Source organism: Heterostelium album (assembly GCF_000004825.1).
Source record: "Heterostelium album PN500 unplaced genomic scaffold PPL_contig25, whole genome shotgun sequence".
In the NCBI taxonomy this organism is placed as follows: Eukaryota; Evosea; class Eumycetozoa; order Acytosteliales; family Acytosteliaceae; genus Heterostelium; species Heterostelium album.
Window position 1 is genome coordinate 1 of NW_008805102.1, and position 16,616 is coordinate 16,616.

At 32.4% G+C, this 16,616-nt stretch overlaps 5 protein-coding genes across 5 annotated transcripts; 2 read left to right on the forward strand and 3 right to left on the reverse strand.

Moving 5' to 3' along the window:
• Positions 1-7: 7 nt before the first annotated feature.
• Positions 8-1,294, reverse strand: PPL_11684 (uncharacterized protein; the record flags this gene model as incomplete). The annotated part of the gene is made up of 2 exons (XM_020582433.1): positions 8-127; positions 1,289-1,294. Coding segments are annotated over 2 exons (126 nt in total), but the record flags the coding sequence as incomplete, so codon positions are not given.
• A 995-nt stretch (positions 1,295-2,289) lies between these two features.
• Positions 2,290-4,494, forward strand: PPL_11685 (uncharacterized protein; the record flags this gene model as incomplete). Its single annotated transcript, XM_020582434.1, has 6 exons — positions 2,290-2,299; positions 2,993-3,019; positions 3,056-3,132; positions 4,174-4,206; positions 4,247-4,333; positions 4,414-4,494. The coding sequence occupies 6 exons, from the start codon at positions 2,290-2,292 to the stop codon at positions 4,492-4,494; spliced, it is 315 nt and encodes a 104-aa protein (XP_020427134.1).
• A 1,033-nt stretch (positions 4,495-5,527) lies between these two features.
• Positions 5,528-10,034, reverse strand: PPL_11686 (uncharacterized protein; the record flags this gene model as incomplete). The annotated part of the gene is made up of 6 exons (XM_020582435.1): positions 5,528-5,858; positions 5,931-6,972; positions 7,034-8,257; positions 8,338-9,442; positions 9,516-9,727; positions 9,788-10,034. The coding sequence occupies 6 exons, from the start codon at positions 10,032-10,034 to the stop codon at positions 5,528-5,530; spliced, it is 4,161 nt and encodes a 1,386-aa protein (XP_020427135.1).
• Positions 10,035-10,948: 914 nt separating this feature from the next.
• On the reverse strand, positions 10,949-13,570 carry efbA (elongation factor 2; the record flags this gene model as incomplete). The annotated part of the gene is made up of 2 exons (XM_020582436.1): positions 10,949-13,385; positions 13,491-13,570. 2 exons carry the CDS (start codon positions 13,568-13,570, stop codon positions 10,949-10,951), a joined length of 2,517 nt encoding a protein of 838 aa, XP_020427136.1.
• A 1,210-nt stretch (positions 13,571-14,780) lies between these two features.
• PPL_11688 (zf-C3Hc3H domain-containing protein) lies at positions 14,781-16,607 on the forward strand (the record flags this gene model as incomplete). Its single annotated transcript, XM_020582437.1, has 2 exons — positions 14,781-16,083; positions 16,147-16,607. The coding sequence occupies 2 exons, from the start codon at positions 14,781-14,783 to the stop codon at positions 16,605-16,607; spliced, it is 1,764 nt and encodes a 587-aa protein (XP_020427137.1).
• Between the last annotated feature and the right edge of the window lie 9 nt (positions 16,608-16,616).

Sequence of the window (16,616 nt, forward strand, 5' to 3'; positions counted from 1 at the left end):
CCCTTACCCTTACCCTTACCCTTACCCTACCCTTACCCTTACCCTTACCCTTACCCTTACCCTTACCCTTACCCTTACCCTTACCCTTACCCTTACCCTTACCCTTACCCTTACCCTTACCCTTACCCTACCCTTACCCTTACCCTTACCCTTACCCTTACCCTACCCCTGTGGCAACCCGGGGCTATGCCCTGTGGCAACCCGGGGCTATGCCCTGTGGCAACCCGGGGCTATGCCCTGTGGCAACCCGGGGCTATGCCCTGTGGCAACCCGGGGCTATGCCCTGTGGCAACCCGGGGCTATGCCCTGTGGCAACCCGGGGCTATGCCCTGTGGCAACCCGGGGCTATGCCCTGTGGCAACCCGGGGCTATGCCCTGTGGCAACCCGGGGCTATGCCCTGTGGCAACCCGGGGCTATGCCCTGTGGCAACCCGGGGCTATGCCCTGTGGCAACCCGCATATTAATCATCAGGTAAACCTGACGATTAATATGCGGGTTGCAGATAAATTGGAGTGTAATAACTATCTTTTATTTCTGTAATTGAAATCTTGAATAATTGATTGAAAGTACATAACAATATTTTTTAGTTTTGCATTTTGTACAACCATATTTGTCAAGGTAAACCTGACGATTAATATGCGGGTTGCAGATAAATTGGAGTGTAAATAGATATGTTTTATTTATGTAATTGAATTTTTGAATAATTGATTGAAATTATTATACAATATTATTTTGTTTTGCATTTTGTCCTAACATTTTAGTAAAGGTAAACCTTGACGATTAAGATGGGATTGATTCAAATGTTTAAAGATTTATTTATTCATTGATTTAATAACTCATTGATTTAATCATGTTTTCTATTCTTTCAATCTTAATTGATAAATACTTATATATTTATTGTTTTGAATTAATTCATATATTAATTCATTCATTTATTCAATCACTCATTCATGAATTTATTTATTTGATTTCTAATTCACTCATTAACTCATTCACTCATACATTTATTCATTTATTGATTTATTCATATATAAACATATCTATTATTCAACATTCACAATCATTATTAGATTCATTAATTCAATGGATTTATAGTTTATTCATTTTCTTATTCATCAACTCCTCATTTATACTTTCATTCATTCTTTTATTAACTCATTTACTTACTTATACTTAAATTCTTATTCATTCATTTTAACTCTTTCAGTTTTTTAGAAATATTTATTTATTTATTATTTATTTATTTATTATTTATTATTTATCACATTTTATTCTCCATTCATTTACATTCATTTTATATATTTCATTCAATCATTATATCCATTCGTTTTTATATAAATTTATGTTATTCATTATTCTTTAATCATAGATTCCCAAGTAAATGATGTTTATTGATATATTAATTGTTCTCATAACATTTATTATTGTTTTGTGTTGCTACTGATGTCATTAATATTGATTCAGCTATTAATGTTGTAGTTGTTGATAATACATGTCATCTATAAATAATCTGTAATCTAAATTGATAATTTATTAAATAATAAATGATTAGTAACATTTTATTCATATAATTTAAATTCTAAACTTACTCTTAATCTTGTCGCCTCAAATTGTAATCCAAACTTATTAGGTTAACCAACAGCAATACGTTGATCAAAGCTAACCTTTAGAACAACAAATTGTATTTGAAGAATATCATTTCAAACGCAATCAAATCTGAATCTAAATTAATTTGGTTCTTTATATTATTATTGTGTATATTAGTTAATTGTATCATATAAACAAATTTGCTATCATTACATACCAATACCTAGATTCTTAAATCTAAATGATCCTCTGGCTATTAGTGTGAACCAACATGATCAGTTCAAATAGTGAATGTCTGTTAGGATAAGCTTATTTGTCGAATTGGAACACATTTTTTTGGCTTTAAGTAGCAGGGCGTGTCAACAACTATTCTTTGGTTCTGTTGAACCATAGTGTCATGAGAATGTTTATGATCTTATCGTTTGAAGTGTTGGTTGGTTGTGTGCACTGGATCCTTCAACATCTAAAGTTCTTTCTGATAGTATTGTAAACTTGTTGGTTCCTTTAATGATTGAATCCAAACAGTCGACCGACTCCACTATCACCACAATTATTGTTGCATTTCACTGAAACCTCCAACGCTGTTGTTCTTTTAAAGCAGATTTTGATTGATATTCACTACAGTGTTGGCTCTGTTTAACATCTAAAGCTAAATGATATTTTCGTTCTATTAATTTGAGTTTCTATAGAGACGTTTTATAATGGATGTCTGTTAGAATACAAATTATATACAATTATTATAAACTATTATAAATTACATATAACACCTACATGTTTGCTAGCTTTGATAATCTTTGAAGTTCATCTAATACTAACAGTGTTGTGCCTCGTGATTGTTGATAGTTGATGATGATGATGATATTTATTTACTCTAAAGTAATGATTGTAGATGTGTGATCTAGTTTTGTGCTTATTTCAGGCTATCATGTTGTTTTGGAAGTGGTGGATGATTTTACTATTCCTTTATGTTGATATTGTTTTTGTTGTAGTGTGTATGACTTTGTTGCTAACCCATTGTCTTACTATGAACTTGGTATTGTCTGTAAAGTGCTGTTGGCCTGCGTGTAAAGAAATAGAGACCTCTAAACAATTTGATATGATTCAGCCAATACCAAACCTTCTTCACTTGCGTTGACGTAGAGATATATTGTCTAATATACCCCTGTAAAGCTCATGATTATTAATTCTATTGAATCTACGTCCTGTTCTTAATAGCTAAATATTCAATGATGATTTTATAGAATAAATAAACAAGTTAGATTAAATAATTATTTTAATAATTTTAATAACAAATATTTCCTCTAGATGTTGTATCTTTGTAGTAAATCCAACACTATCATCCAGCTTTTGGTTTTGTTGATTGTCGTTCATTCTGTATTATAATTATATTTTCTTTTATAATAGTCGTAACTGCTGCTACCTATATCAATTGTTATTAATTACTATTTATAATCTACTTTTCTTTAGATCGGAATAACAATAAACATGCTATAAATAGTGATCGATATAGTTTTATGTGTTATCCATTCAACTACGACGTTGTTGTAATTTCAATACCCAAATGATTATTATTAATTATAGAGTGATTAGTCTTTTAATAACTTACAATACTACAACAGATAACAGAGCTTTCAAATGATTGAAACCCAGTGTTGGTTGGAATTCGCAAACAATATAAATTAGAATCTTCTTTTAATAATATTATTATTGTGATCATACCAACGGATTCATCCGTTTTTTTTTTTTTTTTTTTTTAAAGAATTTCAATAAATTTATTAATATTCATTAATGTTTACTACTACAACTCTGATATTATGTTTTTTCCTATTAATAAACTTTTAAGATCGAATTTGATTTGATTTGATCATATTATAGCTAAAGTAAATAAATAATAGTTAGTATGGATAATTACCAAGATATGATCGAGTGATCAGCTCTCGGATGATTGACAAAGATAGGATGTAAACGATGATAGCGAATATAGATTTGACAGGTACACAGCTTTGGCAACAATATTTTACTCTATGATGGCACTCTTCACGATGATCCAGTCTTCACTGTGTTTTTCTATCCTATCAATACGATGATGTGCACTTAAAGGACAGTGTTGTTAAAGTGAAGGCTCTCTATCCTTCACTCATGCACCAGGCTCGTTTGACTTTTAAAGTAGCGGTAGTGACATAAGCAAATTGAAGGATCTTGATTTGAGCAGACATGGCGTTGTTCTACCATAATTAACCAAACTATCAGCAAAGATTGGAACCTATCTAACATTCTATTATTCATACTACTCAATCACTATAGCTTTACACAGAGTTTAATGTTTCGGGCAAGATAAAGAGAGTAATGATCGCTTAACCAACGGCGGTAGTTTAGTGATTCCGTGTTTATCATTGATACTCAAATAAATCCAACATACAGCCAAACAATCAAATAATCAAACAATCAACATTCAAATAACCAAACAATACAAATATCAATATCAATATCAATATCAATATCAATATCAATATCAATATCAATATCAATATCAATATCAATATCAATATCAATATCAATATCAATAAATATTTATTTTTTTAAAGTATACATGTACAACCATTACTTATAGTAAAGGTGTAGGATACTACCCTAGAGTTCGTATTTATTTATTATTAGAGAAGTTCGGCCATAGGCAGGCTGAGATGGCCATCATTTGGAATAAGAGATTATGTTCCCATTGATTTGGTTTTTGGTAGAAGGAATGTAATTATTCTAACAGGACATAAACCACTCGTTATTCACCTATGATAAGCTTGCTAATTACTGTCGGTATCAACATAAAGGAAGATACTAGAGTTGCTGAATTAATCTATCAATCTGATATAGAAATCATAAAGAAATATTCGATTATTGTTTCATTATAATCGAGATGTAATATGCCCAAACAAACTAGTCGATATCAGTAGATGCCTATCCAAGAAGTTGGGTGACTATTGCAGTATCGAGAGTGCTTTGAACTGGTGATGATCCATGTTCATCTATTTAAAGATCAAAGATGTATTCATCAAGAAGGTACAGTGAAATTAAATGAGATATTCGGTCAGAAGTTCAAGATGAATTAATCACAACTCACAATATAGAATTAGAAGACAAAGAAGATCAACTTTAAATAATACAAATAAAGAATAATTTGGAATTAATTTGTTTTTTGAGATTATATTGTATTATCTAACTGTATTTTTTATTTTGTGTGTCTAAACCTTTTCTTTTCATTCACCAATTGGGAATTGAATGATATATATCATTAATTCTTGTGATTGCTTAGTTTCATTGGACAGAATAATCACTTTGGTGGGTGAATTATTATCTCTATTTTGAGCAGAGGGCTATTATTAGGATAATAATATTAATTTGAATATGAATATGAATATGAATTGGAATATGAATTTGAATTGGAATTGGAATATGAATATGAATTTGAATTGAATATAAATACATGATTTTTATTAATCCGCAAGCGGTACAAATACCCAACAGATTCGAACCCATTTCTTAATAGTAAATTGGTTAAATACTTCCATTTGTGATAATCGAAATTATTGAACAAATTAATTTTTTTTTAATATTTATTCTGCATTTTTTTTCATTCATTCATTTCACTCTACGGTGGATGATATTCCTCACGATGACCCAGTCTTCTTCATTTTGTATTTCTATCCTTTTTAACAATACCATGATGTGCAACTGCAATGGTCATATGCAAACTACGATAGGTCAACAATATGAAACTGAAACTATTGGTGTGGTAGTAACACATCATACAAATTTATTAATAAATTCAAAGATATATATTAATTAATAACATAAACAGATTAATGAAACACTCTTTATTTATTTTTGTATCTAATCATTTCTATTTCTATCTCTATTTCTAAATTTACTACGATAATGTTTGAGTCAAGTTGTTCCAGTTGTTAGATAACAAAGAGTCAACTCTGAACATTGTTTACCAAATTCAAATTGTTGACATTGTGCCTTGAAGATTTCGGAATTCTCCTTGACTCCATCAGCTAAAGCACAGGTACTAGAGCAATAGTATTTCTTCAGATTCTCTTCTTCTAGTAAATATGGAATACTATTCTTGCAACTTGGACAGTAATGGACTGTTCTCAATTGTCTTGTTTGCTTGCCTGACATACTGATTCCTGCATTCAGAACATAATTATGGTTATCCAAACTATAATCATTTTCAGGATTGAACATTTCAACTCTATGAAGTCTTTGAATTCTATAATAATAATAATAATAATTAAATTAATTAAATAATTTGTTTTTCAACAACTTATATATTTTAACACACCTTTCAACAATAATTCTTTCATTATGAGTGACAGAGGTATTTGATTGACCATTGATTGAAAGATTATGATATTCCTTTACCAATCTATAAATTGCATTCTCTATGATTCCTCGATTATCATTAAATTGTAATAATTTCACTACTTCTCTTATGATTGTTTCTACATTTGATTTGTTTACCCAAGATTCTAATATCTCTTTTAAACTTGGATTCTTTTCTGCAATCATTTTCTGTACTGTTAACCTCTTTCTTGTATTATTATTGCTATTATTGTTGTTATTATTGTTGTTGTTGTCATCGTTAACTCTAGCTAATTTGTTTGTATCATTTAAATCTGTAGTTGATGTTCTCTTGTTGGATTGAAGGATTTGTGTTGCCTCCTGGATAACTAGTTGTAATATAGAATCGAGATCATAAGTATTCATAGTGAATCCAGATGCTTCATGAAACCTCTTGGCTCCTACCAATGAATCATTCAAGAATGGAATGATGAAATCACAGACAATGAACGGGAAATACAATACTGGTCGGAATGAAACGAAACTATTTCCTTTAGCAATATGCTCTCTGATTTTAGTAAGTCTTTGTGTGAATATTGCGTATAGATAGGCAAGGTAATTTACAAATATCGATGGATGGTTTGCTTCCATGTCTTTAATTTGGGGTGTACCACAGTGCTCTCTAATAGTATGAATGGTATGAGACAAGAATGCTGAAAGATCTGATTGAATTGTCTCTAGGTACTCTGAAGGTGGGAAGAAACCAACCAGCATACAGTTCAATGCAGTAGCAAACTTTATAATGTCTGGAAGATCAGCTTCATTTCGTGACAATCTATCGATACCAGTAAATACCATAATCCACGGCTGTATCTTGCCGGTATCAATTTCGTGTAAATCGAGTACTTTCTTGATATGTGGATCCAAACTACTATCTCTTTTCGATACTCCTTCTCCTAGATCTTTATCTACTGGCCGATTACCTTTGTAAATGAATTTCTTTGCATATTGAATCATATTTTCGATAAATAGATTAATTGGTCCTGTAAATTATAATAAATTTAGTTAATTATTGATTTCATTATTGAAATATAAACAACATACTAGTAGGTTCTGATCTTGTCTCTTCATAAATATCCAAATCCGAATTATCTTTATATAGAATTACTCGATCATCTCGATGATCTTCACCATGCTCCATTGCTCCAAGGGGATTGGCACTTTTGGCAAGACGTACACATGCATACTTTAGATTTGGAATACATAACTGACTAAACTTTACCTGAGAGTTGATTGATTTACCAAATACCCTATCGCCTCTTGGTGGCGATGTTCTGGCGTAGTAAACACCTCTATCAATGAAACCAAACATCTCTTCCATAAACTTTTCAATCTCTGGATCAATGAGGACATCGTTGATCCAATGCTCTGTGATGTGGTGACGTTTGGAATACAACCCATGTTCATTGGAAAGCGCAAAGTATCTGGTGCCAATATCCATAATCTCTCTTTCAAACTCGTCCATCGAGATTGGCAAACGTTCAAATAACATTGTGCGACCTTTCTCCACTCGGTAGACATGACCAAAGGCAAAGTCAATTAAATAGGTACCAGTTTCAATCCGAACCGTCTTGAGCCTATCAACAAAGATAATATTTCCGTATTTCCTAAACAAATCTAATAGCTCTTTTAACTCTGATGCATTTCGAGTGAGCCGTTCAAATCCAGCCATGATTACCAAATCCCTGGCATCCAAGTTTTGCCTAAACAACTCCATTTGTTTTCTAAACTTGAGAAGGAACCAATATGAACTAATAACTTCCATGATAAATACAAGATGATAACTATCCAAAGGTAGATATGAAGTTGGAAGATTGGAACTAGTATTGTTGGTTGTAATCAATATTAGCATACTAAGAAGAAGAGTTATCTGTTGCAACATTGAATTACTGACTCCACTTCCTTCACATGCAGACTCTCTACAGACAATGAATACATTATTTGTTCTATTCGAGGTGATATCGAGATTCAGTTCTTCTCTTATTTGATCACAAGTCAGACGATTGCTAGTTGGTTTGGTTGTTTGTTTGGTGGTGGGTGGTTTAAGAGCTATCCTCTCTTCCCTTCTCCGCAAGAGCTCGGCAATCTGAAGATGTTTCAATACATCAAGATGATCCAATACCAAACTATTAAGTTCTCTTTGTTTCTTCATTTTGCTTAATGAGTACATCCTTTCATTCTTTATCAATTCGTAGTATTTAGTAATATTAATGTAATTGACACGATCACCATTAATAAATCTAAATAAATCAGTTTCATTTAATTGATCTAAATGTATAATGAATTATTAATAATCAATATAATCGATATCATCATTAAATTATTATTAATAATAATAATAATCATACCTAAATTGATAACTCGGTCAAGTGCAAATAAATATCCACCTTTCTTTGATAGGATCATAGAATCACGAGTATCATGAATTGAGAGCAATCCTTCGAGTGGAGTCGTAGAGAACAATCTAAACGGAATATCCATAGTTGTTGGTATTGGATTCTTCTTGGTTTTGAAATGAATCAAGACTAGCATCTTGGTTTGTTTGGGGAGGAATGAATAGAGACCAAGTAAATCACGAACATGAGGTTTGACACCATTCAAGTTTTTCAGATTTGAAACTTGATTTATGAGAGTGAAACTGAGATAATCTCGCATATTCTGGTCCAACCATTGATAACTATTGATGAAAGATTCAATCACTTTAGCTGGTGGGATATCGAGACGATCGTTCTTGACTTTACACAATTTATAAACGAATTGATAGATAATGAATTGAATTCCAGTAGGGTGTGGTAAGTGACTGAAAGCATGAGGTAATAAATATAAATAGTAGAAAACTGCTAATAAATGAATAGAATAAATTTCATCCATCGATTCGAAAGATGGAGCTGATTCAAGATAGTTATGAATTTCCTTTGAGTGAAGGTTGTTTGGTTTTGGTTTTGCTGAAATTGATTGTCTTTGAACCTTTGATTGTTGTTGTTGTTGTTGTTGTTGAGTAGAAGATTGCTTTGTTATTGAAGAGGAAGTAGTAGAAGTTGTGGTGGTGGTGGTGGTGTTTGATGGTTTTTTTTTTATTGACACTTCCCATGGGTAACTTGGATCAACAGGAATCATTTTAGATGAACTATTTGACAAAGGTGTGGTGTTTGGTCTAATTCGATTTGATCTTCTACTAACACCTCTTTCTTTTTTACAACTACTATTACTATTATTATCATTATCACTACTTTCACTATCACTACTTTCACTATCACTACAATAACTACTATCACTTTCACTATCATACTTACTACAATCACTATCACTACAATAACTACTATCGCTTTCACTATCACACTTACTACAATCACTATCACTACAATCACTATCGCTATCACCATCACTACAATAACTATCACTATCACTGTCACCATCACCATCACTATCACTATCACTATCCTCATTATTTCTCTTGTTATATCTTTTCTTATTTGCTATTCTCTCTCTATTTCTTTTGTTTTGAAACTTCAACATCCAAACTCACTCTTTTTGAATTAATTTCACCTTGAATTTCTTGAAACATTGGTAATGTCATTCTGACCGTTTCATCATTTTCAGCCAACACAACATATTTAATATTCTGATAGGACACAAATATACATTCAGTTTCATCGATGTAAGAAACAATCGCTGGAAGATTGTCCTTGACAATATCTGGAACCTGATGGAGTAAATCTAGAATTGTTTTTAATGATTCTTTGGGAATTTAAATTAATTTTTTTTTTTTTTTTAATATATCTAAAGAATATTTTTTACCTTTTTCAATTCCTTTAATTAATATGACATTTGGCAAAGGATCTAATTGGAATCTTTGAAACTCATTATGTTGAACCAATCTCACACATCTATATTGTCTCAACTCATTCACTGAAATAAACATATGATATAAAGAAACATATCTATACTTTAATGTAGCTGATTTAAAGACTGAACTACTTCTTTTTCGCTGAACTAAACGATTCAATACATCTATAATCTTTTGATTCCTTTCTGTTGGTCTCATTTATTACTACAATTTATTTAATATTAAAGGAAACTAATTGGCGTTATATAATTATCGTTTTTTTTTTGATATATTTAATTATTATTATTTTTAAACATATTTACTATTTAATTCATTGTAATTGAAATACAATAATTCGTTTTCAATTTTACTAAATTTGTTCATTTTACCTTTATTTGTACATCAGAATGTTTTTTAACACTCATTGTTTCTTTGTTGTTTTTGCCTGACGATAACAATATTCAACAACAATAACATCTTAATATTAGAAACAACAGGCTATTTTAAATAATACTATATTAGTAAATAATATTTAAATTAATTAATTATGATATCTGTTGTTTACATCTTTAGATAAAGATTCAATACCAGAGTAATAATTTTTTTTGGTTTTTAAATATAATTTTAATTAATATATACTATTTAGGTTTAATTTATTATTAATACTATAACTACAAATATAATATTATAAAGATTTTATTTTTGATTGATAAACATCATTAATTATTATTTGTGTCACAAGATTTCAAACTGATCCAAGGAAATTTGTTTTTTTTTAATCGCATTATTTTTTTTTCAACAAATTTTTTAAATTATAAACTTATATTTTAACATACCTTTCAACAATAACAGGATATTCCTTTACCAATCTATAAATTGTATTCTCTATGATTCCACGATTATCATTAAATTGTAATAACCCTTATTTAACTACTTCTCTTATGATTGTTTCTACATTTGATTTACCCAAGATTCGAATATCTCTTTTGCAAATTTGGATTCTTTTCTACAATCATTTTCTGTTCTCTTTCTTTTTTTTTTTTTTTGATCAACAATTAACTTTACAAACGATATTTTTTTTTTTTTGATTTTGAATTTTGATATTTATTTTTAAATGGTTTTTAAATTTTTGTTTATAATTTGTCCATGAAACGATCGAGGGGTGGGATTTCTTCAGAGAGACCCTTTCTCTTACGAACGGCGAGGGCAACTTCGGTGACCTTCTTGTCAACACCGACGACACCAATGGATGACCAATGATCGAATACACATTGTGGGAAAGCTTGACCGGCAGTGTGAGAACGGAGATCGGCAGTGAAACCGAAAGATTCCAATACTGGCATGTTGGCCTTGACAGAGAACAATGGGGTACCAACACGACGCTCTTCAGAGATAACGTGACCTCTACGTCTGTTCAATACACCATAGATACCACCGACGGCAGACTCTGGAGCAGTAATTTCGACCAAGTAGATTGGTTCGAGGAGAATTGGGGAAGCAGTCAATTCAGCGGCGTACAATACACGACGAGCAGTTGGGACGATTTGACCACCACCTCTGTGAATGGCATCAGTGTGAAGGGTAACGTCGAGAACGTTGAAACGAATACCTCTCATGTTTTCATCACAAACAACACCCTCCTTGGTAGCCCATTGGAAAGCAGCAACGAATGAATCCTTAATTTCATTCATGTACTGGACTCCCTTGGTTACATTGACAAGGATGTTTGCTCCACTAGCATCTGGACCAAAACTCCAAATTGATTTGGCATCATTGACATCCCAGTTGAATTGCTCAGCGAGAACGTTGGCACGTGACTTGACGTCGTCCTTGGCATTGATGGTACCGGCTTCGATTTGATCTTGGAGTTCCATTGGCATTGGCTCGGCCTTGACAAAGAGACGGTTGTGCTTGTTTGGTGACTTGGACAAACAGACAATGGATGACTCGGCTTGGACAGACTCTCTGAAAGATACGACTGGATCGGTAGTCTTGATTTCAATACCGGCGTGATCTTCGGCCAAATCCTTCAAACAGATTTCAAGATGCAACTCACCAGCACCGGCAACGATGTGCTCACCAGACTCTTCAGTGTAACACAAGACACATGGATCTGACTTGGCGAGACGCTTCAAACCTTCGACCAACTTTGGAAGATCGGCTGGGTTCTTGGCTTCGACGGCAACACGTACGACTGGGGATACAGAGAACTTCATGACACGAATGTTGTGAGCGACTTCAGAGGTGGTGATGGTACCAGACTTGACCAAATATTGATCGACACCAACCAAACCAACAATGTTACCACATGGGCAATCTTCGATTTGCTCAGTCTTACGACCCATCATAAGGATGGTACGTTGGATGGACTTACAATAGAGATCTTCCTTCTTACCTGGGACGTAGTTTGGACCCATAATACGGACCTTTTGACCGGTACGGATAACACCAGAGAATACACGACCGAAAGCGTAGAAACGACCCTTATCAGAGGTTGGAACCATCTTTGATACGTACATCATGAGTGGACCTTCTGGGTCACATGCAGAGATAGCCTTGGCACACTCGTCGTCCAATGGACCTTCGTACAAATTGATGACACGGTACTTTTGGGCAACGATTGGGGATGGCAAATGCATGACAATCATTTCCAAAATAGCGTCGGCAGCTGGCAAGAACTTACGCATGACAGCCTTGACCAAAGCCTTACCCTTCAATTCCTTGTCTTCAGTGGAAAGGTTAATGTTGAGGGTCTTGACCATCTTGTCAATCTTTTCTTGGTTGTCGTCAACGATGGCTCTGGACAATTGGTAGATTGGCTCCAAAACGAATTGACAGAAAGCACGTGCCAATGGCTTTCCAGAGACAGAGGTGGTGGATGAGGTCCACTTCTTACCTTCGGCATCGAAATAGTTGTCACCCCAGAGACGTTGGATCAACTTCTCCTTTGGTACACCAAACTTGGCGGCGTACAACTTGGCAAACTTACCAAGGGTGAAACCCCAACCGTGGAGACCAGAACCGAAAGCAACGGTACCAATCTCTGGCTTGACAGTGACGTCACCGAATTCCTTGTCGTCCATATTACCGACAATAACGTTGACAGACTCGATAGCACGACGGAAAGAGATGTAAGCCTCTTCGGTGTTCAATTGGAGTTCCAACAAGAAACGATCGACCTTGTTAAGGAAGAGAACTGGCTTGATACGCTCAGCGACGGCTTGACGCAATACAGTCTCAGTTTGGACACAGACACCTTCGACACAATCGACGACGACCAAAGCACCGTCAGTAACACGGAGAGCAGCAGTTACCTCAGATGAGAAATCGACGTGACCCGGGGAATCGATAAGATTAATCAAGAACTCTGGTGAAGTGGATCCCTTTGGCATGTTATCTGGATCGGTAATTTCGAAATGGAGGGATACAGAGGATGACTTGATAGTGATACCACGATCTTGCTCGTCTTGACGAGTAGACATATATCTCATATCACCAGCAACCTTGTCGGCAATAATACCGGCTCTTTGAATCAAAGAGTCAGATAAGGTGGTCTTACCGTGATCGACGCTATGAGAAGAGAGAGAGGAGAGAAAAGAGAAAAAAAGAGGGAGAGAGGGAAAAATTAGATTTACAAAAATAATGTTTAAATGATTTGTTGATTGATATACTTACTGAGCAATAACAGACATGTTACGAATGTTTTCACGACGATCCATAATGGATCTGATTTGGTCAATAGTAAAGTTTACCATTTTGAATTATTTAGGAACTAAAGGGTTTTTAAAAAAATTTTGGAAATGTTAATATATGGATTGGAATATTTTTAAAACAAAGTAAAAAAATAGTCAGATATTTGAAATTTACTATTACTATTAATGACAACAACAACAAATGAATGTTTATGTTTTTTATTATTAGAGGTGGAATGATTATTATGAAAAAATAGCTATGTTGTCTGGAACGAAAGTAAAAAAATTGACAAAAGAAAAAAAAAAAGAAAAAAATTAAATTTTTTGTTTTCGTTTGAAGTTGAGAAACTCACATTTCTCACAATCAAAAAAAAACAACAACAAAATAATAATACAATCCCGAATGTTGTTGCTGAATAGAATATTTATAGTGTGTGGTGGGTGGTGAAATGACTTGGTGTTGTACTGTGTTTATTGTAAAAAAAAATATCACTGCTGCATCTACATTATTTATTTATTGATTATTTTATGTTGACTTGTTAAATTTAAAATATAAACAAAATAAAATAAAAAAAAAGTTTTGAAGATCTTGTTTAATATTTCTTTCTTTTGGATTGTTAATTGTGTGTTGTGTAATGATAAAAAAATTAATTATAATTTCAATTTTTGGAAATTAAAATAAATAAAAGAAAAAAACTATATTGACTATTATTGTACTAATATATATATAATTAAAATATTTATTTATATTTCCATATGTCACATACCGTTGTTGTTATGTGTAAAGAAGGCGAGAACACAAAGAACTAAAGAGAAAAAGAAAACTCAAAATCAAAATGAGGATCAGTCAGCAGGTGAGTTGGTCGCAGCTGACAAAAAAAAATTAAAAAAAATAAAAAAAATTTCAAAAAATTAAAAAAATTAAATTTTTTTATTAGATTTTCGTTTTTGGTTTTTTTTTACCTCGTCTTGTCACATGATTTTGGCTTGGTTCTTTATTCATTCTCAAATCTCATCAAAAAGAATAAAAAAAAAATTGTTTTGAAAAAAAATAAAGACCGAAGGAGTGGAACTTCATATTATTTTTTTAACCGTTAAAAATTGGTCGAACTATCTTTTTAGTGGAGATTAATTAATATAAATAATTTTACTGCAAATAAATAAAAAATAAAATTGTTTATTTAATTAACTTTAAAACTTCATATTTTTTTATTTTTATTTTTTCATTTTTTTTATAATGAATATTTTTATATATTATTAATCTAGAATAATAATGAATGGAAACAACAAGAACGAGATAATAGATTATAAAAATAAAGAAAATCAAGATTATTATGATGGTGAAGAAGAAGAAGAAGAATTACCTTTAAATTTCACTAGAGGTCGTAGAGCAAACAATATTGTCGGTCATAATCATTCGAATAATGATATTAGTCATATGATTGATATTAATACATCAGTTGTTATATCAGCAAATGATCATGATGATGAGGAAGAAGAGGATGGAGAAGAAGAAGAGGATGATGATGATGAAGAATCATATGATTATGATGAAAGTCAAAGTGTTCGTAGCGATGAATCACCTTTTACACCTACAACTCAACAATTAAAAAAGAAATCAGGTCGTGGAAGTGGTAGTAATCATTCTAGATCTAGACGTCCTCTACGTGCAATGTGTGCTTCCATCAAGAAAGCATGTTCAAAACGACCAATGGAGGGAAGACTCTACTGTAGCAAGCATATACTAGAGGATCCTACTGCACCATATGCACAATGCGAGTTTGTAAGTTCAAAGTCGATGAAGAGATGTACAGCACCTGTATCACTACGTGAGACAACACCACGATACTGTCCTACACACAAGCACATGGTAGTATCACAACTCCAAAAGAAACGTACACTGGAGGATTCAAACTCCACATCAAGTTCACAATCCAAGCGACTTCTTGCAATCTTGGCAAAACATGGTATCAACAAAGGAAATTACTATCAAGATTATAAGAATAAAGAGTTAAATAATAAACGTTTAAAGATACCAACGTTAGATGATATTCAACAAACTGAAATAAATGAATCGGAATCATCATCAACAACAACAACAACAACAACAACAACTTCAACTTCAACAACAATAGCAACAGCAACAACAACAACAACAACAACAACAACACCTTTTAATAATCATATGGATGCATCTAAATATTATAAATTTGAATCAATACAATCAAACAAATGGTTAGATTCACAACTCTTGGAACCAAAGGATAATGACGATTGGCATTTATGTGATGATTTCAATGAAGATTTTTATTTAGCACAAACATCATTACTTTCAGAGGAAGAATTGGTACAACGAAGAAAGATTTACATTTCAAAATTAATTTTATTATACAAGAAACAATATACAAGAATTAAAGAAAGATTAAGAATATTAAGAAGACATTATTTGGAATCAGTATTAAATGATAATCAAAATAATAACAATCAAAATAATAATAATCAAAATAATCAAAGTTTATGCTCACATAGTGGATGTAAAGTTTATCCTCTACCACTTTCAAAATATTGTTATGCTCGTAAGTAATTAGTAGTTTTGACCCAACTAAAACTATTTTAACTAATATAATTAAAATCTTTAGATATATTGGATGATAGCCAACAAAAACTATTTACAGGATGTAATTATCAGTTGATTAATGATCAACGATGTGGATATCCTATTTTAAAGACACAGATACCAGATTTATGTTTGGATCATTTGGATGTTATCGCTCAGCAAGACTCTCTATTTATTAATGGAAAGATACCAAAGAAGAAACAACTGAAATCACTACTGCAACAACAGGCACAACAACTAAAGAAACTCTCACCCAACACCTACATATCGATATCAAATCAAAACACACCGATGCAACTTACACTCTCTGATAACTATGGTAACAACTATATGACCACACCATTCAGCACATCAACATCACCATCGTCTTCATCCACACCTTCGTCCCCTCTATTTAAATCAACTGGAAAGTCTTATCCTCCTATACCATCCAAACCCTCAAGTAAAGTAATTTATAAAGAATCAACAAGAAAATATATTTAATAAATAGAT